Source organism: Leptidea sinapis, chromosome 29 (genome assembly GCF_905404315.1).
Source record: "Leptidea sinapis chromosome 29, ilLepSina1.1, whole genome shotgun sequence".
Taxonomy (NCBI): Eukaryota; Metazoa; Arthropoda; class Insecta; order Lepidoptera; family Pieridae; genus Leptidea; species Leptidea sinapis.
The window spans coordinates 9,600,131-9,626,691 of NC_066293.1; the positions used below are offsets into that span (position 1 = coordinate 9,600,131).

A 26,561-nucleotide genomic window follows, 5' to 3' on the forward strand; every position below is an offset into this window, starting at 1 on the left:
GGCACATCCTTCTATTGTTTTATTAGTATTAAACTTTAATCTTTGAAACTTTAATGTTTTTAAAACTTAAAAAAGGTTTATAAAGACTTTAAGAATATAAGACTTAGTTCAATCTTTGCAGTGATCATTACCATGTAGCGTAAGCACTGGTTAATTCGTTAACACCGATCACATAACACAGAACACACTTTGAGCTTAGTGGTCTACTGTAACATGACTTGGCCGAATTGTGATGCCACTTCCACAGAAGCCACAGTAGGAAGAATACATTATAAAATAGAATTAACTAAAAGGTCTTAGTTACCAGGTCATAAAAATCCCAAAAAAAAAAATATATAAAATAGAACTAAAATGTTTTGGTGACATCGTTGATCGGATGACGGATAAATGTCAATATTTATATTGTCGATAGCTAATAATATTTTTTATTAATTATTTTTAATACGTGCGTAAAAAAATATAACAGGAATTAGTATGAGAAAAAGATATAACAGGAATTAGTATGAGATTCTTTTAGTTGATGTTCTTGTTAATATAAAATATAATCAATGTTTAAGTTAGCTGGAAGCATCTAGCGCAGAAAGTGTTTAGGATAACCTCAAAGTGTAGTGTTTTATGTATAAGAACTATGGCTATTCAGTTATCAAGACGAGAAGTGGACGATTTAAGATCGTCTCTCGATCGTGCTATCTACAGGACTATCGGTAAATCTGATAGTTCCTTACTATCAACGGTGTCTTCTTGTTTGACAAATGGGTAAGAGTATTATTAAATAACATTCAAAATTCTATAAAAATAATATTAAATTATATTAATCATTCCTGTTAAATTAGTTCATTTATAATTTATATTATTATCTATGGAATATGTTATATTGCAAAAAATCATTAGTCTCCTTGAATTGATTGGGTAGGATTAATTTCACACTTCTTTTGCAGTCCTTATAAACTTCTATGCACCCTTCCAAGCACATTAAGAATTATTCTCACTATTTGGAGTTTTCAACCATAGATTATCAAACGAAATAGGGAAAGCAAAGAGGAGTGTGAAAGAAGAGAGTTGTTTGACATGATTTGCTGCTAAATTTCACATTCAAGCCTCAAGATTTAATATCATTCTTATTATTTGATAGTGTGTCATACTCACATCTATGAGCTGCTAAAAATGGAATGATTTTCCTTATGTGGTGTTCATTGACAATTATTAATTTGTTTTGAATGATATGGGACTTGAACCCCAACCTCTTGAGTTCCATGTGAGCCCTCTTCCAACTGAGCCAACGGTTGGACCGACTTAAGGTTCATAAATCTTGATATGTCTTGTTTGACTCTCAAAGTAGATCCTGTAGATGGAGCCACAACTTGCCACAATCACTATTTTGCTTCTTTACATGCCCATAGAACCCCTGGTACATTGTATTGACAATTTTTTTTCTCAAAATCTTACTGTTTTCTTTCAATTCTTGCACCAACTGTAGGAATTTCTCTATATTTAATCACAGCTGTCTAGCATATAATATCATCATCATATCAGCTGGACAAAGGCCTCTCCCAAATATCTACATGACAATCAGTCCTGTGCTGCCCTCACCATACCTATACTTGACCGGACTATCTTGCCTGGGGGGCCTACCAACACTATATAATTATAATAACATATATTTAGTTATAAATTGCTGATGTTTGGTAAAATTATTTTGTTGCAGTTATGAAAAAAGAAAGATAATAGATAGAATATCATCACATATTGACTCAAAGAAAGCAAGCAAGCTCGCAGACAAAGTTATAACACTTGCACAGGAGTTAGTCTCATCGTCTAAGTCACAGAAGAGGAAACATGACTCTGATAAGGACAAGGACTCCAAGAGGTATGTTACATAGTATTTTATTAATATTTTTTAATACATTTAATTGTCAGAGTTTTGCAAATGATTTAAACTATGGAACAAAGGTTTTTGAACGACTTGTTCATAATGAACTTTATCCTGTTGTCCATAGTACAATTTTAGAGGAGCAACATGGTGATGATCTAAAAATATTCAAGTCAATTACAAACCTCGACGATTGTGAGTTAATCCAACAGGACCTAAATAGATTATCTGATTATTGCAGAAAGAATAAATTAACATTAAGCCTACATAAATGTAATTCTATCAACTTTTTAATAAAAATTCATTATTAATTATAATTATTCTCTTTGTAATGTTACATTGAGTAAAGTTTTATCTGTAAGGGACCTAGGAGTTATCTTGGATAATAAATTACACTTAAATCTTCATATTGACAAAATTGTTAACACTGCTTTCAAAATATTTGGATTTATCATGAGAACATGCATTGACTTTAAGAAGCGCTATACTTTTTTACATTTATATAAATCCCTTGTACGTTCCCAATTGGAATATGCCGTTCCTATTTGGCACCCTCTTTATAAAAAGTATTACGAAATGATAGAAAATGTCCAACGTAAATTCTTAAGATCCATGAGTTACAGATGCTATGGCAATTACAATATGTCGTACCCAGATTTGATAGATAAGTATAAATTATTATCCCTTCAATCAAGGCGCAAACTTTTTCAATGTATGTTTCTGCACAGCATTATACATAGCAAATTTGATTGTACGGAATTGACCAATAAATTAAATTATGTTATTCCTAGAACAGCCCATATCCGAGGACTGTGTAATCGTAAACCTTTTGCAACTGGTAAATTTCGTACTAATGCAGGAATAAGATCACCTCTGCATCAATTAGTTGACAATTACAACAAAGAATTCATTAGTGTTGACATTTTCCATTTATCCGAGAGCCAGTTCAAGTGCCAAATTAAAAAAAAATACTGGATAATATTTGATTTATTTACATACATTCTTTTAAATACCTACTGAACATCATAAGTACTTTAGGTTAATATCATTGTATATATAGTCATAATTTAGTGTAGATTTGTGTAGATAATTATTTCTTTTGTTTTCCTTTTTGTGTTTATTAATTGTTTGATTTTTATAAATTTAATTTACTCCAACTAGCCATAATATTAAGAACATTGTTTATTTCTCTTTAGTTTCAATTAGTATTGTATAAACATTTCTTTTTGTACCTAACATTGAATATCTCAAAGTTTTTCATAGTAAGATGTGGATAGCGTATCTGACTACAATTTTATTAGACTTAATTGTTATTTCTTTATGTATCTACTTTGTAAGTTGTACTTGTTTGCTTTTCCTAATAAAAAAAAAAAAACACATCAGCTTTGTCACAGTCTACGGTCTTCAAGATCAACGATCTCATGAGATCGTTTAGCAAATCGGGGTTTAACAATACTTGTTCTATTCTATTCTTCTTAGCTATATAGCTTCTGTGGAAGGGGCGCTAAAAAGTAGATCACCAAGCATATAGTATGCATTTGACGTCTGTAAAGCTAGAAAGGTCAAGTCGGCAGAATTACTCAAGCATATAGTATGCATTTGACGTCTGTAAAGCTAGAAAGGTCAAGTCGGCAGAATTACTCGTTTTATATCTCAAAATTTAGTGCTAATTTAGTGCTGATAACAGATATTTGATGCTGTGATAGGGGAACTAAAAATGAGAACACTGCTAACTTTTCATTAAGCTAGCAGTGTACCATTCGTGACCAGAAAGGTCAAGTCGGCAGAAGCACTCGTTTTATATCTCAAAATTTAGTGCTCATTTAGTGCTAATTTAGTGCTGATAACAGATATTTGGTGCTGTGATTAGGGGCACTAAAAATGAGAACAATGCTAACTTTTCATTAAGCTAGCAGTGTACCATTCGTGACCGCGTTATGATACAGTTGGAACGAGAGGCACATCAGCTAATAATTTTGTGCTCAATTAGTACTGCCTGTACAAGCAAAGAGATTTTTCAAAAAAAAAATATCAGTTTTTAAATATAGATAACTGCTGACATAACGAAACGAGCAATCATAGAGCTGAAAGATGACTTTAAAATCGGTATTGGTGAAATTGAAAAGAGTTACTAATTAGTGCTCAATTAATGCTACCGGTACACCCAGAAAAAAATTTAGAATTTCAACTGCCCGCTAAAAAAATCGAAGGTTTTCAATAATCGAAAAGTTATGGGTATTATTCTGTTTTGCAAATATCGAGTTTTCATCAGATCTCAACGTTATAAGGTCACAGAAAACTACCCTGACTCCCCTCGCGATGTAGCCGCTATAGATGTGTGTGTGTGTTAAAAAATATTTTTTTTTCAAAGCAACTACTGCTAGTATAAAGACTCCAGCAGTCTCAAGAGCAAGAAAAAGACTCGAAAACGGAAACTTATGGAATTAAATGACGTCACCATTTAGTGCTCAATTAGTGCTGTCAGTGGAGCAAAAGATTTTTAAAAAATATTTTTTTTTCAAAGCAACTACTGCTAGTACAAAGACTCCAGCAGTCTCAAGAGCAAGAAAAAGACTCGAAAACGGAAACTTATGGAATTAAATGACGTCACCATTTAGTGCTCAATTAGTGCTGTCAGTGGAGCAAAAGATTTTTAAAAAATATTTTTTTTTCAAAGCAACTACTGCTAGTATAAAGACTCCAGCAGTCTCAAGAGCAAGAAGAAGACTCGAAAACGGAAACTTATGGAATTAAATGACGTCACCATTTAGTGCTCAATTAGTGCTGTCAGTGGAGCAAAAGATTTTTAAAAAATATTTTTTTTTCAAAGCAACTACTGCTAGTATAAAGACTCCAGCAGTCTCAAGAGCAAGAAAAAGACTCAAAAACGGAAACTTATGGAATTAAATGACGTCACCATTTAGTGCTCAATTAGTGCTGTCAGTGGAGCAAAAGATTTTTAAAAAATATTTTTTTTTTATTTTTTTTCAAATCAACTACTGCTAATATTACGACGCCAGCAGTCTTGAGAGCTAGAAGAAGACTCGAAAACGGAAACTAATGGAATTAAATGACGTCACCATTTAGTGCTCAAGTAGTGCTACCAGTAAACCAAAACATTTTTGAAAAATATTTTTTTTATGTATTTCTTTTTAAAGCAACTACTGCTAGTATAACCACTTCAGCAGTCTCAAGAGCAAGAAGAAGACTCGAAAACGGAAACATATGGAATTGAAAGACGTCACCATTAAGTGCTCAAAAAAAATGTATTTTTCAAAAATCTTTTGCTGTCCTGACAGCACTAATTGAGCACTTAATGGTGACGTCTTTCAATTCCATAAGTTTCCGTTTTCGAGTCTTCTTCTTGCTCTTGAGACTGCTGGAGTCGTTATACTAGCAGTAATTGCTTTGAAAAAAAAAATATTGTTCAAAACTCCTTTACTACAACGACAGCACTAAATGGTGACGTCTTTTAATTCCATTAGTTTCCGTTTTAGAGTCTTCTTCTAGCTTTCAAGACTGCTGGCGTCGTTATATTAGCAGTAGTTGATTTGAAAAAAAAAAATTTTTCAGAAATCCACTAAATGGTGACGTCATTTAATTCCATAAGTTTCTGTTTTCGAGTCTTCTTCTTGCTCTTGAGACTGCTGGAGTCGTTATACTAGCAGTAATTGCTTTGAAAAAAAATTGTTAAAAACTCCCTTACTACAACGACAGCACTAATTCAGCATTAAATGGTGACGTCTTTCAATTCCATTAGTTTCCGTTTTAAAGTCTCTCTCTAGCTATCAAGGCTGCTAGCGTCGTTATACTAGCAGTAATTGATTTGAAAAAAAAAATATTTATTTTTCAGAAATCGTTTGCTATACTGGTAGCACTAATTGAGCACTAGATGGTGACGTCTTTTAATTCCATTAGTTTCCGTTCTATAGTTTTCTTCTCACTCTTAAGATTTCTGGCGTCGTTATATTAACAGTAGTTGCATTGAAAAAAAAAAAAAAAAAAATTAAGCTATTGCATAGCTTCTATCGCGGAGCGTGGAGACCGAATCCAGAAATTCCGTAACGAAAATAACCTAACACCCCCCCCCCCCCCTAGATGTCTATAGATATTTCGCCACGGTCATTACAGTTGCCGTGGAACAGCGGTTATCACGTACCTATGCTTATTGAGCAGAAGGTCCCAGGTTCGAGCCCGGGGTACGTCTTGATTTTTTTTAATTTCTTTATTTTCTTTATTTTTTTTTATTACTTATTTTAATTTTTATTATTATGATAAGCATTTTTGTTTAGTTTCACCTGTCCCGTTGTCTGTCTGTAATCAAATATTGCAAGTTAAAATTTACTCACTTCCCGTTTGCTTTTTTTAAAATTAATTTTATTAAAAATAACCTCAATATTATTACTTTTTTATTTTCATTCTTGTTTTTGAAATATTAATAATATGAAAATGTGTCAGTCGACAGTTGTGGTTCATTCAATGAGAACCGAGTGCCATCTTGTGTTAAAATATATAACTACGATAAATAAATTTACCAGTTTCTTTACACTTTTTTGGATCACTTGTGTATCCGAAAAAAAGAAGAAGGGCCGAAAATACTTGGTGCTAATGGTTATAAATTTCCACAAATTTGGCTGGCGATTTAAACATCAACTTCGCTGATAAAAAATCAGAGCGGTTGACAACTTTTCTTTCGAAAATATTGAATTTGAAATGAATCCACACCAAAATATGGGACCACCATTGACGCGGTATTTTCCAGATATTTAGATATCAAGTTTGAAACTAATGTTTCTTATTCCAGTTACCATAAACCTATAGTTTAAATGATAAATATTCCTGAATAAACTACATGTATTGTAAGATAATAAAAATATTTTGAACAATATTAACTTCTCATTTATTTAATAAAAGAAAAAAATTCGTTTTCTTATCGGTCACCACGCTCAAAAAGTGTAACTTGAATTAATATCAAATAAAAAAACACATAGGAAAAAAATACTGCATAAATAAAATAAATAAATTACTATAATTGCATAAGTTGATAAAAAATGCAATGCAATAGCTTTACCGCGGCAGTCCCCGAGTGCAACTCCTCTTTTTTTTAACACACACACACAGCGGCTACATCGCGAGTAGTTTTCTGTTACCTTGTAACGTTGAGATCTGATGAAAACTCGATATTTGCAATACAGAATAATACCCATAACTTTTCGATTATTGAAAACCTTCGATTTTTTAGCGGGCAGTTGAAAAATGATTTTTCTAAAATTTTTTCTGGGTTTACCGGTAGCATTAATTGAGCACTAATTTGTAACTCTTTTAAATTTCACCAATACCGATTTTAAAGTCATATTTCAGATCTATGGTTGCTCGTATCGTTATGTCAGCAGTTATCTATAATAAAAACTGAAATTTTTTTTTTGAAAAATCTGTTTGCTTTTACAGGCAGCACTAATTGAGCACTAAATTATAAGCTGATGTGCCTCTCGCTCCAACTGTATTATAACGCGGTCACGAATGGTAAACTGCTAGCTTAATGAAAAGTTAGCAGTGTTCTCATTTTTAGTCCCCCTATCACAGCACCAAATATCTGTTATCAGCACTAAATTAGCACTAAATGAGCACTAAATTTTGAGATATAAAACGAGTGATTCTGCCGACTTGACCTTTCTAGTCACGAATGGTACACTGCTAGCTTAATGAAAAGTTAGCAGTGTTCTCATTTTTAGTCCCCCTATCACAGCATCAAATATCTGTTATCGGCACTAAATGAGCACTAAATTTTGAGATATAAAACGAGTGATTCTGCCGACTTGACCTTTCTAGTCACGAATGGTACACTGCTAGCTTAATGAAAAGTTAGCAGTGTTCTCATTTTTAGTCCCCCTATCACAGCACCAAATATCTGTTATCAGCACTAAATTAGCACTAAATGAGCACTAAATTTTGAGATATAAAACGAGTGATTCTGCCGACTTGACCTTTCTAGTCACGAATGGTACACTGCTAGCTTAATGAAAAGTTAGCAGTGTTCCCATTTTTAGTCCCCCTATCACAGCATCAAATATCTGTTATCGGCACTAAATGAGCACTAAATTTTGAGATATAAAACGAGTGATTCTGCCGACTTGACCTTTCTAGTCACGAATGGTACACTGCTAGCTTAATGAAAAGTTAGCAGTGTTCTCATTTTTAGTCCCCCTATCACAGCATCAAATATCTGTTATCGGCACTAAATGAGCACTAAATTTTGAGATATAAAACGAGTGATTCTGCCGACTTGACCTTTCTAGTCACGAATGGTACACTGCTAGCTTAATGAAAAGTTAGCAGTGTTCTCATTTTTAGTCCCCCTATCACAGCATCAAATATCTGTTATCGGCACTAAATGAGCACTAAATTTTGAGATATAAAACGAGTGATTCTGCCGACTTGACCTTTCTAGTCACGATGGTACACTGCTAGCTTAATGAAAAGTTAGCAGTGTTCTCATTTTTAGTTCCCCTATCACGGCACCAAATATCTGTTATCAGCACTTAATTAGCACTAAATGAGCACTAAATTTTGAGATATAAAACGAGTGATTCTGCCGACTTGACCTTTCTAGCTTTACAGACGTATGCATTTGATCGGTGTTAACAAATTTACCAGCATTTACAGTATTGGTCTGTGTCACGTTTAAGAAGAAAGTTTTATATTTTTTTTTATTAAATCTGAAACAAATCAAATCACTCTGAAATGTTACATACCAGTTTTAAATACCGTAATTGTTTATTTTTATATTATAAAGTATATATTTTAAAGTGAATTTTTAAATCTACAAAAATAAAACGTCTTTTAGGTCACGACACGACGACCGACATGAACATCGGGACGACAGACGGGACCGTCACGATAAAGAAAGAGATAGAGACAGAGATGACAAAGAGCGCAGCGAGAGGAACGATAATGGTATTGATTTACCGTCAATACTGCTGGATGGTGAGACTGTTGGGTCGAAGATGACTGGATTGAGTGCTGATAAAATCAAGGTATATATATTATTAATTTATTTACTAGAGTTTGGAGAACCAACAGTTATTCAAATTCAAATATTTTTATTCAAAATAGGATTTAAAATCACTTATTGAACGTCAAAATCTGCCACCCATTCAAAAGAGACTGCCTCAGCACTAAATTAGCACTAAATGAGCACTAAATTTTGAGATATAAAACGAGTGATTCTGCCTACTTGACCTTTTTAGTCATTAATGGTACACTGCTAGCTTAATGAAAAGTTAGCAGTGTTCTCATTTTTAGTCCCCCTATCACAGCACCAAATATCTGTTATCAGCACTAAATTAGCACTAAATTTTGAGATATAAAACGAGACATTCTGCCGACTTGACCTTTTTAGTCATTAATGGTACACTGCTAGCTGAATGAAAAGTTAGCAGTGTTCTCATTTTTAGTCCCCCTATCACAGCACCAAATATCTGTTATCAGCACTAAATTAGCACTTAATTTTGAGATATAAAACGAGACATTCTGCCGACTTGACCTTTCTAGTCACGATGGCCTCAGACCTGAGAAGAATGGGCGCAAGAAACTCAGCGGGCTTTTTTTTTAAATATAAAATATGGATTACAATGTAATATCGTACAATAAACATTTATAATTAAAGAGCCTGAGGGTGTTCGCTTTATTCCCAGTCCGTGGTGTCATTAAGAAAATAGTTTATGCTATAATAACCTTTCCCACACAAACGTTTTTTTAACAATTCTTTTAAATTTCGTAACACATTTGTTTTGTACATTTTCTGGGATCATATTGTAGAAGCATATACATCGCCCAACAAAAGACTTACTAACTCGACCCAACCGAGTAGTAGGCACAACAAGTTTATGTTTGTTCCTCGTGTTAACATTATGAATGTCACAGTTTCTAGAAAATTCCTCAATGTGCTTATGAACATACAAAACATTATCAAAAATGTATTGAGAAGCAACAGTCAAAATGTTTATTTCTTTAAATTTTTCTCTTAATGATTCTTTAGGACCTAGGTTATAAATCGCGCGAATAGCCCTCTTCTGCGGCACAAATATAGTATTAATATCGGCCGCACTGCCCCATAACAATATACCATAGGACATAATACTATGAAAATAAATTATACAATAAATTGTACAATAATAATAAATCTTAAGCCTAGTGGTCTCATAGTGGAATGGCAAAAGTGTGTTTAAAGTCAATGTAAGCACACTTTTCTTCTTAGTCGATGTCCCTCACTTCTTTAAATATACAAATGTAATTTATACCAAAATTTATGTACAATGCGGGACTCGAACCCGCGCCACTCGGGTTCCGTCCAAGTGTTCTTACCAATTGGGTCAATCGTTTGAGTTACACATGGTTTGTTTGTCTTGGTATGTCTTGTTCGACTCTCACATTGTGTCTCCATCTACAGGATCTACTTATCTACAGTTGCTCTTCCCCAATAATTACATATTAGGAAATTGATTTCAATTCTAAACAATTTATTATTTAGTTGGAGTAATAGTTTTTGCTGCGTCTGTTTCCAGCTGATGATGGCGAATGCTCAAAAGGAGATTGAGGAAAGGAAGCGCTCCCTTATGGCCATTAAAGGAGACAAGGGCAAGGTGAACTTAGCAGCTGCAACGGCACAGCAGATCAAAGTCCAGATGGCGCAGAGCCAGAACATACCTCCGCCCAGTGTCATCAAACCTGTTCTGTACTCGAGACCTGGTGAGGGTTTTGGCAATTTTTTTAAGTGAATAATAAGCTCTAAAGATTGGTGCATCCAATATATGATGATTTATATTTATACAGTTTTATTTTTTACTAGCTGACCCGGCAAACGTTGTTTTGCCATATAAAGTATAATTCACGCGATAGTTTTATAAGTAATAAAATATTGCCTATATTATAGCCTGTACATCATTTTGTTCTATTGTCAATAGTTTTTGCAGCGCACGCAAAAATAGGTTTTCGATTTTACACCTTGTGTTACAATATAGCAATTTTACTACGGATCCCTAATATTGAAAAAAAAACATAGCCTATAGCCTTCCTCGATAAATGGACTACCCAACACTGAAAGAATCATTCAAATCGGACCAGTAGTACCAGAGATTAGCGCGTTCAAACAAACAAACACTGCAGCTTTATAATATTAGTATAGATTACTTTTTATGAAATATTTGATATATACAATTCATATATTGGTTGCAGCACCAAACAAACTTATTTGATATGTATATTACAGCGATTGTAAAATACTCAATTTGATTTAAAAGAGTGACCTTTTAGTTTTTTGTACGTTCTTCTCACTAGCTCCACTTTTTCCGATCATATCTTAGATTCAATAATTTAAATTAAATATTTAGAACGATGATTCAAAACGCTTACTTTAAGCGTAATTGAATAAAGTTTATTGACTTTGAACTATATATGTCAATGTTAGGTTTCCGTAAAAGACACACCAAAGGATTTGTTTCTCCTCAAACCAAAATAATGTTTTTTTAATCACTGGTTTGCAGCAAACTAGAGTTTACATCAGTTGTGTGGAGTCCCCAATGAGCACATCAACATCTAGAGAGACTACAAAGATTCTTCACTAGATACCTGGCATATCATAATTCCTGCATCATTCATAAGGCCATCTATGGCTTGCGGCTGAAACACTTTATAATGATGTCACTTTATAATCGACGCACAGTAGTGGATCCATTCCTTAAAAAGCTGTTATCAGTAGAAAACACATTGAACTTTTTACTAAATCCATTCATTTTCACTTATAAGATATACAGCACTAATGTTGCACAATACGTCAGCTGTATAGCTACAGATATACTGCATTAAGCATTTCGGTGACGTAAACTCATGAGAAATGGGTGAAACCATCCAAAAAGTGTCTATTATTATACTTATTTTTTTAATTATTTATCGGGTGCGCTAGTAATGAGCACGTCGGTGACGCGAACCCAACAGATTTTCCCCTACTAAAAAGTGCCCAATGCTGCTAAAGAAGTTTTTACTTCTAACTAATTAATCACTTTAGCTTCATAGTTAATTTCGCCCCGGGTGACCAGAGTATAGTGAATCTAAATGAATTTTGTAAAACATTTACTTGCAATATATTTTTACTTGTATTCCATTACAAATATTAAAAGTGGACCTTCATTTCAGTACAGGGTATGATGACGGCAGAAGAGCTAGAGAAGCAACAGAAGATAGCAGAACTTCAAGCTAGGATACAGAAGAAGTTGTCAGGTAAGATGTTAACTGCCGCTTACAGTATTCCATAGTTAAATTAAGATTTTTTTGTGGAAGAGGAGGGCAGACGAGTGTTTGGGTCCCCTGCTGTATAGTGATCACCGCCGCCCACAACAGAGGAATCACATGAGTGTTGCTGGCCTTAAAGAAAAGTGCCCATGTCTTATCGTCCCGGAAACACCACACAAGGAAGCTCATTCCACAGCTTTTTTAGTGTTTGGAAGAAAGTTCCTTGAAACTGACACTGTTGAGAAACGTGACACATCCAGATTAATTAGAGTTTCGTGAAATAATAAAGTTATATAATATGACTGGGTGATCATTTTTGTAGGATTTTGGAATGGGTGGTGATGATCAACCATTGCAAAATCAAACATAAACTACCATTCCAAGTCTCAGACCTGAGAAGAACGGACGAAAGAAACTTAGAGGGCTTTTCTTTCGTGATCGCAATATAACTTCGTTACAATTAAATTTATTATAAAATACCCTGACGCCAACGTCGTTCCATCATTAAGAAATTGATTTACATTATGATTTTTTAACAATAACTTTGGAATTTTGTGTCATGTTTTTTTTGGCCATAACCTTCTTCTGGTAATAGAGTATATTGAAAAAAATATGTAAATATACCTCTTTTATTGTTTTTTGGCTTGAGCTGATTCGCCACCACAAAGGCTATGATATATGCTCTGACAGATGATGTTGTTCAGGTGGCGCCTTGCAGCCTGGGCTCTCTGGGCCCGCGCCGCTGATTCTCGACCGCGAAGGTCGCACAGTGGATCCCACTGGCCGCAGAGTACATCTGACACAAGTCGCACCCACACTAAAGGTATGATATTTGATTCCTGGCAATTACAAAGGCTCCTTTCCACAGGATGCCGGCTAGGTTATGGGTACCACAACGGCGCCTTTTTCTGCCGTGAAACAGTAATGTGTGAGCATTATTGTGTACTTGTCAAATTAGCCTTAACATCTTATGTCTCAAGGTAACGAGCGCAATTATAGTGTCGCTCAGAATTGTTGTGTTTTTCAAGAATCCTGAGCGGCACTGCATTGTAATGGGCATGGCGTATGGGTATGGCATATCACTAACCATCTTATGAACAACTTGCTCACGTCAATTCTGTTAAAAAAGTAATACATTGAGTATTTTAGGTGCTTTTGTGGTAGCCATAATCTAGCCATCTTCCTATGCAAGGGAGCCTTAACGAAAGTAAATACAAATTTGGATTATTTTCAATGCTAGCGGTAGAAAATTTGTGCTAAGCTTGAACTCGGCTAAGTATTACGTAAGTAAAGTCTGAGCAAAGTCTTAGTACACCCTATAGATATCATCGTAAGTCTATTGTTAGACCACTTTACCGCAAACATTCATAATTTCATAATACATTATTATTCATGTCCATACATGGTGTGCGCGCGTAACGTATAAATTCACTCTGATTATTTTTCCCAACGTGCCAAAAGAAGTATAACTTGAATCATCATCAGCCGGAAGACGTCCACTGCTGGACAAAGGCCTCCCCCGAAGATCTCATCATAGATCGGTCCTGTGCTTCCCTCATCCAACCTATTCCGGCGATCTTGACCAAACCGTCGTCCATCTTGCGGGACTGAAAACTTTACTGCCCCACCGACCATCTGTCTCTCGAACTAATTATGTGCCTTGCCCACTGCCACTTCAGTTTCGCAATCATTTGGGCTATGCCAGTGACTTCAGTTCTCCTACGAATCTCCTCATTTCGGATTCGAACACGCAGGGAAACTCCAAACATAGCCCTCTATTGCGTATAACATCAATAAGTAACAATAAACATTTTTCAGGCGAACATCCGCGCGAAACGACGCGAGGAGTTCAAGGCACAGCTGTCGGGCCAGGCGTCCAGCGATGTGATCACGGAGGCGTCTTGGATCGACGAGCGTGTGGCCAGCAAACCGGCGGTACGAGCCAAGCGGGCACTGCGCTTCCATGAGCCCGGCAAGTTCCGGCAGATGGCAGAGCGGCTTAGAATGAAGGTATGATGAAAAAAAAATTTGGCAGCTGTAGACTGCCGATAGAATTGAAAACTTAGAACGTTTAGTATTAAAATTTCATAATTTTTTAAACAATCAACTGAACGACCTCTATAGCCCAGTGGTTAGTGACCCTGCCTACTCAGCAGGTCCCCGGTTCGAATCCCGGTAGGTGCACTTATATGATGAATATGTTTCCAAGTCATGGATGTTTATAAGTATTTATGTATGCTTAAGTAAGTGTATTGTATTAAATATATCGTTGTCTTGCACCCATAGTACAGAGACTATGCCTAGTTTGGGCAAGATAATTTTTGTAAAAGTGTGTCAATATTTATTATTTATTTTATTTATAATTAAATAATTAATCAACTTTTTTTCAATTATATATTAATTATTAAACAATAACACTTTCAATAATGCACACAATATACATTTAACTTTTCAGTAAATCCATTCAATTTCTCTGTCTTTCTTCTCCGAGTATTCTTATTTTGCACTCTTTTTAATAAAATATACAACATTGTACTGTCATTATTGCTATAAAATAATTATAATCTACCTATTTACCTTAGCTACCTAGATATTCAGCTGTGGAGTAGTATTTACGACATAGCTATTTTTTAATAAAACATTTAAATTTATAGATAATGCCTGAACAGTGACTGGGACTTTATTATAAAAGTGTATACATTAACCCTTAAATCTATTATATATCTTATGAAGCCCACAAGAATTAGTTAAAAGCAATCCCTTATTTCTAGTGTTATAATAATGAAAATAATTATTTAGAGCAAAAAGGTGACAATTTTTGTGAACATATATTAAATTTTCATAAATGTACTGACAATGAACAGTCATAATATTTATTTCTTTAAATTTTTCTTTGAGTGACTGTCTATAACCAAGCTGATATATAGCACGAACAGCTCTCTTTTGCAGAGCAAACACTATATCAATGTCAGCAGCATGACCCCATAGTAATATATCGTACGTCATGATGCTGTGAAAATAACTCCGCTAATTCAGCAACATTCGTGTACTCTCTAATCCTTCTAACGGTAGTATATTCTCTCATTAGGCGCAACTGGAGAAACTCCAGGGTGAGATATCTCAGATCGCGAGGAAGACTGGCATCTCTTCAGCGACTAAGCTGGCCCTGTTAGCAGCGGATACTCCGGACTCCGACAGAGTGCCAGACATTGAATGGTAAGTAGTAGCGTAGAGATGTCGCCTCATTGTGTGTCTTCTACCGCATTTATCATGGGGAGTTTTCCGAAGAGCTGTTTCACGTGATTCCTGCCACATATTTGGATGTCATACCAACCATCTAGATGTGTGGCGTTCCTCCACAGTGCGGTTTTCAAGGAACTTCCTCGTACGACCAAGCTGTGGAACGAGCTTCCTTGTGCGGTGTTTCCGGGATGGTACGACATTGGTACTTTAAAAAAAAGCGCGTACACGTCTTTTGGCAACGCTCTTGTGTTTCCTCCCGGGTCACTTAACATCAAGTGACCCGTTCAGTCGTTTATACTGTCTTACATAAAAAAGGTAACTTATTATTTATATAAGAGGAGCTAAACGGGCAAAAGACTCACGTGGTTGAGAGGGGTGAGGCAACCGCACTTATTACTTTTCAGTATTGATTATTGTTAACACCCGCCGCGCTGGGTCGTTGCCCTGTGAGCATCTTTTTTTAACTAAAGTGCCGAATAATCGTTAATAATAAACAACTAGACTCACAATCACGCTCAAAAATTGTCTGAAGCAAAACTCTGCCTACGCGTTTATTAAGTAGAGTTTTCGTTCAGTTGTGTTTCGACCGCGCTTTGAATACAACGTCACGCAATGACTAAGTGTATTGTGAAAAACTGTCCAAATAACAGCATATCAGTGTATATAGCAGTGCCGCTTTAAATTAACAAAATTGTGTAACTAACTTGACGTTTTTAATCATTTTGCTAAATAATTATATTTCATATGCTAAAACAAAATGTTCTTACCTCCGAGTTCGCGTCCGAGCTACTTCGAACATTACTGCCACGAAATAAGGTGTTAATTTGAATGAATTTTTTAATGTTATCTGTACAAGTTAATGTATACGTATATACAGCGGCGCTCGGACATTATTTCACACGACTTTTTAATAGGCGATTGTCTACTTGTTTAAAGTATGTCAATACAAATAAAACACATTTATTGAAGGTATTTTTACTTTTAATCGCTCAGGTGGGACAGTGTTATACTGATGACGTCAGAGGAGCGAGAGGCCCGCAAACGTAACCCTGACCAACGGACAGAGACGCAACGCGTCGAGGACTGCAACATCGGTGCTGATGACATCATCGATAATCTGAACGAGGCTGCCATCACCAACCTGGTGGAACACCCTCAGCAGTTGAGGCCTCCAAGTAAGTCTATATATTTTCGAATACATTATTTATTAAGGTCCAACCACACAGAATACACGTATTAATTGGACGTGATTCCAGAAAAACGATCCAAACCACAATCATGTCGAAATTGAGTTAAGAACACAAAACTGGTCACGTGATTCATACTAACCGACTGACAGAAAATGTCAGCCCTACTGTCACTCGTTAAATGACATGACTAACGGCCGTTCCCAATATACTATCTACAGATAGAGATAAATTACTACCTTCTACTGTCAGTAATTAGCTGTCAATAGTCTGAAGCTGTCCCAATATACCCAATAAGTCTTTCTTATCGCCTTATATTGGGACGCGTGAATTGCAATATCCATACAAACTTCTATCGCTGGTAAGCTATACGTTGTCCCATTGACAGACAGCGTGTACGGAGAAGGTGAGTTACCGTCGATAAGTTTATTGGGACAGAAAAGTCAACGATAGTTACGATTTCTATCTCAAGTAACAGATAGACTGAATATTGGGAACGGCCGTTAGTAGCCCTACCCACATGTATGGAATAGACTAATATTTATTAAACTTTAAACAGGAATTCCTTAAAATGTGATGTTTGTGGTTTGGAACATTTTTTAGGAACTACGTCCAATTCATTAAATGGAATTGCTTGCGGCGGTATCGTGTAGCGAGTCCCTCAAATATGTGCAAAGAGAACCATGGCAGATCCTTGTATCAACTCGTGAACGGGTGCTTCTTGTGGTGCCAGACCGACCTGTTATAGTTAATAAGTCATTGTATTTGTTGGATGCAATTACTAATTATGACAGTAATCACGACTGTAGTGTACTGACATCTAGTCTTAACAGAGTATACGTTAACTATCATTGTCACTGTCACGACATAGACAGTGACATTAACCGTGTGACGTTGAGTGCTATATAACGAATGCACAGTACAGCGGATGGCCAGTTCTAATCGGCTATTGGTTGCGTGCAGACGTGTCCGGATGTAGTTCGACATATTAAAGATTATTTGTTTCACTCTTGAGCAAACGAGGAGCATTACAACGACCATATTGTTCACGAAGCATCCTTACACCCAAAACATAGCAGTTCATGTTTATCATACAGCCAGAGGCAAAATATTTTTAAATTAAAATCTCTCCAAAATGGTCGTCATATTCAAGATTTGCTATTTTTATTTAAATTATGTAATGGTATTGTTAGTGCGCCAGAAATATAACGACAAATTGATTTCAATATACCCCGCCCCGGTGCAAGGCTTATTAATCGTGAATTCTTTCATCTCTCTATTCTGCAGCGCTCTATGAGTTCATTTAATGAGCTCCTTGATAATAATTTTGACTCCATGGATATGTTTGCGATGTCGGTGCTACAATTTAAAAGACTTTGCAACAGTGTTATTTATAATAGTTTTTAATTATATTTATGGTTTGTTTGTTTTACTCATATTCAACATAAGAAATAATTTGTATTTTTCACATTTATTAGTCTTTAAAGTACTTTGCGTTTTTTGTACTAAAATTATCTTAAATAATACAACAGAGCTGTACATACCTGTAAGAAAGCTATTCTGTTCATAATGTTTGTTTTATATTTTTCTTATTTTTGTTTAGTTTAGAATAGCTTGTTGGTGTGTCTATAATAAATAAATAAACACCAATGTGACATTGTCAGTTGATTACAAATACTGGCATTCAAGTTGTAACAATGGTGCGGGGTGGTCGATTAAAATGTTTTAAATTCTATTATTACAGTAGTTTGTTATTAAATACGTTCTTTGAAATACGATCGTTAATAGTTACAAGGTTTGACCTCAAAAAAGTGTTTTTTTATTTATTTAAAAGAATGGCACTTGAGTTTCTTGTGTGTTCTTCTCTCGAGCTCTACTTTTTTCGAACACAACTAAACTAAACAAAATAATTACCTTCTTACATTGCCTACTCAGGTATCTTGATAATGTATACGTATGTTTTATTATATATACATATATTGTTTATCTACACCCATGCTTTAAATCCTCTATTAAAGATTCTGAAACAGTTAGCTTATTGCCAACATTAAAACACCCAATGTTCTAATAACCATTACATCATCCAAAAGAGTGTTGTAATGTTGTACTGAATTTCCTAACAACACTCCTATGTTTTTTTTTATCCCTTCATGCGCAAAGAGTTTCGACATACAGCCACATTCTTATTGCTCGATGCGAACAAAGAACATTTACATTTACGCGCGCTCCATACTCCCAGAACGTCGCGTACCGTAAAAAAAAGTAGGTTATTCGAATCCCCGCCATTTTTCTTCGATATTTTTATTGTTTTGTTTACAAAAAATGAGCGATTCATTTTAAACGCTGCAAAGGAACATTATATTCGAGTGAATTTTAATTATTGTACTATACAAAATGTAAATTACTACTAAAATAAATAATTGTTTCATTAATACTTAGTTTATTTGTATATAATCAGTAATGAGTGATATTAGGTTACTACTAGGACTGGTGTTTTAATGTTAGCAGTAAGCTAACAGTCCCAGAATCTTTTTGAGGATTCATATTCTGGGTGTAGATAAAGTTTTGTATGCAACTGTTGATAATTAGGTATTAAAACACTCATGTGACACTATTATCACACTCTGCTTCGCCTCGTGTGATCAATCCACATTCGTGTTTTAATACCCTTTATTACACAACAGTTGCATAAATAACTATTACATAACATTGAACTACAAATTTTGTGAAACCAAATTTAAATAATTTCCATTTTTTTCCAAATTTAAAGAAATTTTACTCTGATTAAAAAAGCAAATAAAAGTAAATAATATGGGCACAAAATTAAAAATAGTACTGGAATAAAACCTACACGGGCGGTCGAATTGTACGTTTGACAACCGACTGCTTAGCAACCTCGAGGGTTCTGCGTGCCCGTAAGCATGTTGTGGTACCTAAAGAGCGACACGCGCCTAGGACACAATACAGTAATTGAACAGTACTTTAACTTTATACTAGAGCGCCCGAATCGACGTACGCACACACACGTACTATTTATGCGGCCGCTAAGTAATCTTGGGGAGACAAAACTATTGAGTGCCACTCCGTATGCCGCCGAGACTGGTCGCTGTCCGAGTTAAATTGTCTTTTTGTATTTACCAACCCTAGCGCTCCGTTCAGATGTAGGTATAAACTTCAAGGAGACCGCTGAGTTAAGATACTGTTCTATTTCTTGTGCCTCGGATTTCCGTTTAAGATTGCACTCGGACACAGAGTAGTGTACATTTAGTGTAAGTTTAAGGTGTAAGAAAAAAGCTTTGATTATAACTTTTTTATTTTTTTGATTATAATATTTTTTTGTATGTTTATATGATTATATAAGGAAAGATTATTAAACATTATTAGTATCATTATTTAGTCTTATAAAAGTAACAATTGGTTAGAGAGTGAGAGAGGAGGAGCCTGCCTACCGATGTCGTATGCGTGAGTGAAAGGGAAGCCAGATAGACTGGCGCCGTAACGCGTTACGTTACGAAACGGCTTACCCACGAAGAAGTTGTCACTTCAATAATTTCTTATTTAATTTTACTTTGGTAAATTAAACAAATACAGGTATTAATACTATTTTTATTATAAAAATATAAAAGCACATCAAAACTTAACCTACAGGTCTACAAATAAAACCTCTTATAACGTAAGAAGTTGGACAACGAACAGAACTGCAGAAAATACAACCTTCCTTAACTTTAGAATCTGCTTCCGGCAAATCTGTTATGGAAGAACCGCTAATTTCGTTGCTGTTGACATCTATAATAGGGTTGTTCTGTGTAATTCCGTGTTCGTTATTTCTGTAATCTGTGTGTGTGAGTTCGTTATTCGTGTTATAAGTTATGGGATTCGCTTGAACATATGCTATGTTGTCGCCTCTATAATTATTATTGTAGACAAACTTGAAATTGTTGTTATTTTTATTGGCATAGTTCGGCATATCGTTGAATTTGTTTTCATTGCCAATGTAATCCTGTAATAATTTCTCGCTATGTCTTCCGTTTTTCATATAATTATTAGGCTTTTCTTTGTAAATGTTCTCATTGTTTATAACGTATACTTCACTACCCTGTGTATATTCTTGTATTTTTCCGTACACGTTATTGAAGAAATTCGTAATACCTTTACTGTCTGTCTGTTTAGTTAGATCCCTTTTCTTTCTGCTAAAGATGCTCTTTACACCATTCCAAATCTTAGTGAGGATACCCTCGTTTTTGCTGCTTTCATTTTTTGCATTATCTAATTTATTTTCCTCGCTGTCTTCTCGATTTGGTTTGTTGCCATGTTTATTGTCATTTCGATGTGGTATTTCACCTCGAGGCCTGTCTTTTGGATAGGGGTAAACGGGACCACCTTCGAAATTGAAGACGTCGTCATCTTGACCCGGTATAGAACTGTGGCTTAAAGGATAGTATCCTTCGTTTTTCTTCTTATTCCCATGTGCGCTATTATCATCAGTAACGGGTATGTAATAGCTTCTTTTAAGTCTACGGTTGATGTTTTTCATCTTTGGTTTAAATATTTTATCACCATCGTTTGGCTCAATATGTTGCGCATGAGCTTTGTGTTCGGAGTTATTTATATCTTCTTTGCTTCCTTGTTCGAATTCAGTTTGTTGTCTATCGTCTATTTTTTCTGTGCTATTTCTATCCTCGTTTTCATCTTTAATAACATCCCCTTCAGTATTTCTATTATTATTTAATTTATCGTAATTTTGGCCCATTCTGTCTGGGATACGTGGAGACGTACCGTAACTTCCCTCCTTGTCTTCATTGCAATTTAATTTTGGTTTTGGTGATTGTATCGCTTCGAATCCTCCATAATCAGCATAATCATTGTCACTAGCGTAAGTATTTTTAGTGGTCATTCTTTTGTTAGGCTTTTCGGTACTACTTTCACATTTGTTTTCTTTTTCTCCATTTTGTAATTGATGCGCATGTTTATGCCCCTTTTCTTTCTCATTATCATTTTCATCATTATCTTTTATATGTTTGTTTCCTTCTGGGTTTATAGTTGCTGTGTTTTTGCTTTTCTTCTTATCATTTTCCTCATTCTCTTTTACATCTTTGTTTCCACCTGGGTTTATAGTCGCTGGGTTTTTGTTTTTCTCCTCTTTTGGAAAAGGATAAACGGGACCACCACCAAATATGAACACATCGTCTTTTTGTCCCGGTATAGAACTGTGGCTTATTGGATAGTATCCCGTAATGTTAGGTTTGTCTCTCGTTGAGTCTATATCGTCTTGTCGTGAAATTGGTATGTAATAGCTTCTTTTGAATTTTAAATATGTGTCTCTAGCTCTTGGTCCAAAGAATGGCTTTCGAGTTTCATCACTTTCTTCATTACTGTCTTCATTACTGTCTTCATCACTGTCCTCAAAGCTATGTTCTTCACTATCTTTATCGCTTTCTCTATCACTTTGGAGTATGTTTAACTTTTTAGTCTCGTGATTAGACTCACTTGTATATGTGGGTATAACTCTATTTCTTCTATAATTGATAATACCACTGCCATATTCTCCATGCTGTCTATGTCTATGCCTATTATCATCCCCGCCATGTCTATGGTTAACACGCCTGTTTCTGTCTTGGTCGTCATGACTATAATACTCATGTCTGTTTCTATCTTGATTTTCCTCCTCTTTGTCTTGTCTGAGTAGACCAATTATATTACTGCCATGGTTGGGTTTATTTCCATGTCTATGGTATATACCCATACTAGTTTCTTCGTAACCGTATTCTTGTGCATTATTACCATCTCTATAATAATCATGATTAAAATTTTCCGATTTATGATTTGGCGTATGTTTTGGATAAGGGTAAACTGGACCTCCATCAAAGTTGAACACATCGTCCTGTTGTCCCGGAATCGAACTGTGGCTCAGCGGGTAGTATCCTGGATTTTTGGATCTACGCCGTTGGTTTATATCGGGAACGTCACGCACTGGTAAATAGTAGCTTCTCTTGTGTCTATGGGTTTGTTCATTATGCGATTTGGTACGTCTCGTTTGCTCAGCATTATTTTGGCCACTGTTGTCCCTTGAATTGTTATTTGAAATCTCCTCATCACTCGATCTTTTCTCCGGCAATGCTTTCGTAGTTTTCCGCACCGGCTTTGTGGTCGTCGCTCTGGACGTACTTTTCTTTACTTCGTTTCGTTTCACTGTCGGTTTTGGCTTATTTTTCTTTGCTTCGTTTCGTTTAGTCGTCGGTTTTGGCGTATTTTGCTTAGCCCCGTTTTTCTGCGTTGTCTTCGTTGGATACGGCCGGATTGCACCGTCGAGTTTAACGTTATGTGTTACACCCGGTATATCTGAATCACTCAGAATTGCGTAATAAGATCTTGCGGTATTATTTTTCGAGTTGCCTACATTCTTTGAAGTGTGATTATTTTTTTTTCCTTTCACGATGAGTTTTCGCGTTGATGCCGCCACAAAACCACCGTAGTCGATGTAATCCGGATAAGCTTTGCTTGAATACTTCGCTGTTGTTATTTTTCTCTTAGAATACGTAGGAGCGACCCCTGGTGGTATCGCTAAATAATAACTTCTTTTATCCTTATGGTGTCCACTCAAATTGGTATCGTAATCATGAATGCCGGAACTAAAGTCTGTACTTCCACCATTTTCCTTGTTGATACCTTTATTTTCGAAGTATTTAACAATTTGTTCACTTGTCACCGCAAGTGTATATTGAATTAAGACCGACGCAAGTATTAACCGCGATAAATTCACAAAAACGACACATTTCAATGGAATCATTTTCGCGACTGCATTAAACGCGGGCCGTGTTGTTAAGTCAACGTAAGTTATCACGTTATGTACCTGTTTCGTATGACGTCATGGTTTGATACAACGTGTTGCGACCGGGTTTCTCTCGGTATAAATATATTCTTATATTTTGTATCCATTCTTTAAATAAAAAAAATATCTATTTGTTATTTTTCTGTTTTAGTTTATAATTTTTGCAAATTGTGCAATATTGTACACTGAAATTATTATTTTTTAAATATTATTTCCTTAGATCATTTATATATCTTGATATATACAATATGTAATATTTTTAAAGTGATAACCCTAACTTCTAGGATTAATACACAAATAAAATTTGAAAAACAAAATTTTATGAACGATGCGGGATTTGAACCCACGACCTCCGGCGTTCCGTGCCGGTGCTCTAACCAACTAACAGCTAACCGTTCGAGTACCACCTCGTTATAAAATTCTGTTTGCTTTGTTCAACTCTCAGGTTGTGGCTTCATCTGGTTAGAGCACCGGCACGGAACGCCAGATGTCGTGGCATCGAATCCCGCATCGTTCATAAAATTTTATTTTTCAAATTTTATTTGTGTAGATCTATATAAATTATCTAAGGAAATTAGTTTGACAGCTAACCTCTATTTTCAGCAATGAACGCACACTAACACAAAGTGACATACAAATTGCGAGTGTAACACTCACACTAAAGTAATAAACCTGGCCTGTTTTCGTCGGTTGTCTATCAGCAAGAGGCTGTATATAGATGTATATTTATTTAAGATTATTTTTCATTAAAATGAAGTTAATATTATTAAAGATAGTAATCTGTGACTGATATTAATAGGGATCGGGAGGCTCCTTTGCACAGGATGCCGGCTAGATTATGGGTACCACAACGGCGCCTATTTCTGCCGTAAAGCAGTAATGTGCAAACATTACGGTGTTTCGGTCTGAAGGGCGCCGTAGCTAGTGAAATTACTGGGCAATTGAGACTTAACATCTTATGTCTCAAGGTGATGAGCGAAATTGTAGTGCCGCTCAGGATTTTTGGGTTTTTCAAGAATCCTGAGCGGCATTGCATCGTAATGGGCAGGGCGTATCAATTACCATCAGCTGAACGTCATAAAAAAAAGGTGACCCAAGCGCTCGTTTGCCCTCCTTTTTAACAAAAAAAAAATATTACACATATAGTTTTACTGTTGTTAATAATAACTAATCAATATTCTAAACAGAAAGACACGATAGACCTCCGTTTTACATATGAATGTTTACTTGCAATGATTTTCCTCAACCGGTCCGATAGCGGAGCTTATGCGATGAGTGTTTCTCGTTCACGGCATTAATTATAATTGGCTCACGAACTTACTTCGGAGTCATTATTGCTTTTAGTTTTTTTTGGCGTGTGAACAACAAAAAGAGAAATGAAACTTAGACTCAAGTTAGTTAAGCTTGGGCAACTTCATTACCGACTCCAATAAAGGACGAGGTTCTCAATTCGACTTTCTTTTGTTTGTTTCCTCAGAACTTTCGACTGAGTGAACCGATTTTGATAATTCTGTTTTTATTTGATAGTTGGGGCTTTCCGTCAGCCGCAACATACATAGTTATAGGTGAGATGTGCTTGTGTCGCACGCGCGACGTGTCGAGGCACGAGGCGAGAGGACACCGATTCAAAAAATTACAATAATTGATATATTGTCATAATAATTTGATTGACTTTTAGGTATTCTAATAATTTTAATTTCATTTAACTCAGGAGATCTCTAAAAATTATTTGATTTAAGTTGTAGAAGAATACGCAGTTGTATGTTTACGTTTTAGTGCATATTATCTATAAATAAATTTAAGTGTTTTATAAAAAAAATGGCTCTGTCGTAAATCCTATTACTCCACTGCTGAATATCTAAATGATCGGACAGCCTGGTACTAGATTGTGATTGTGATTGAGTGTATTTTATAGCGATAGAAATGACTGTACAATATTGTATCTATATTTTTATTGAAAAGATCGCAAAAAAAGAATGCTAGGTGAGTTTCTTGCGCCGCTTCTTCTCTCTCAGAGCGCCATTTGTTTCCGAAGCGGTAGCAGTATCTAGTAGTTATTAGAAATGACATCAAAAAGAATTCTAAAGGAATCAATTTTGAGAAAATGAATGCCTTTTATGCCTTTCATATTATATTGTTTTGGAATAGTTTATATGTAGTCGGTTGTGTTTTTGGTAATTTTTTAAATTTCAAGTTAGTCAAGATTAGGCAACTTTTATTCAACTTTTTTTTATAAGGAGCAAAACGTTCACCTGGTGGTGACTGAGATCTATAAAGCGTACTAAGACTTTACTCAGGCCTTACTTACATTAACTTAGCAGAGTGTTAAACTTAATTGCGAACTTGACTTAACATTGGGCTTGACTTAAGCTAAGTTTGACCTTAAGGTCAGCATAAATAATAATCTTAATATATATAAATTACGTGACACGTTGTTTGTCCGTGATGACCTCCTAAACTAATGAACGGATTTTAATGGGGATTACTTCATGGAGTGCAGTTTGGTCCAACTTGATAGATGGGATAGTTTTTATTTCGATTTGGGATACATAATTATTTTTATTTCCAATATTTGTTTTGTATGGACATATTTTCTATGAGACAATTTATTGACGCACGGTTTGACAGTTCTGCGGTGAAACAATTTCGTTATAACAACAGGGAGCATTTTTATAAAATAATTCTCGATGTTATGAAATATTATTTATAATTCATAAAAAAACAGTATTATTTTTATTATGTACAGAACAACGTCTGTTGAGTCAGCTAGTTATAATAATATATTGATACAAATTAACACAAATTATCTTGCCCCAAACTAAGCATAACTTTGGGTACAAGACAATGATATATTTAATACAATATACTTAGTTAAACATACATAAATACATATAAACATCCATCATGACTCGGAAACAAACATCCATATTCATCATCTATACTAATATTATAAAGCAGAAGTATTTGTTTGTTTGTTTGAACGCGCTAATCTCTGGTACTACTGGTCCGATTTGAATGATTCTTTCAGTGTTGAGTAGTCCATTTATCGAGGAAGGCTATAGGCTATGTTTTTTTTTCAAAATTAGGGATCCGTAATAAATTTGCTATGTTGTAACACAAGGTGTAAAATCGAAAACCTATTTTT

At 35.2% G+C, this 26,561-nt stretch overlaps 1 protein-coding gene across 1 annotated transcript in view; it reads left to right on the forward strand.

Annotated features, from left to right (window-relative positions):
• Positions 1-396: 396 nt before the first annotated feature.
• The window catches only part of LOC126973314 (U4/U6 small nuclear ribonucleoprotein Prp3), a 55,680-nt gene continuing 29,515 nt past the window's right edge, over positions 397-26,561 (forward strand). The window contains exons 1-9 of the mRNA XM_050820523.1: positions 397-756; positions 1,706-1,867; positions 8,715-8,904; positions 10,435-10,618; positions 12,062-12,145; positions 12,862-12,980; positions 13,976-14,167; positions 15,246-15,373; positions 16,394-16,575. Coding sequence (XP_050676480.1) covers positions 629-756; positions 1,706-1,867; positions 8,715-8,904; positions 10,435-10,618; positions 12,062-12,145; positions 12,862-12,980; positions 13,976-14,167; positions 15,246-15,373; positions 16,394-16,575 — 1,369 coding nt within the window. The 5' untranslated portion in view covers positions 397-628. The remainder of the gene's footprint in view (positions 757-1,705; positions 1,868-8,714; positions 8,905-10,434; positions 10,619-12,061; positions 12,146-12,861; positions 12,981-13,975; positions 14,168-15,245; positions 15,374-16,393; positions 16,576-26,561) is intronic.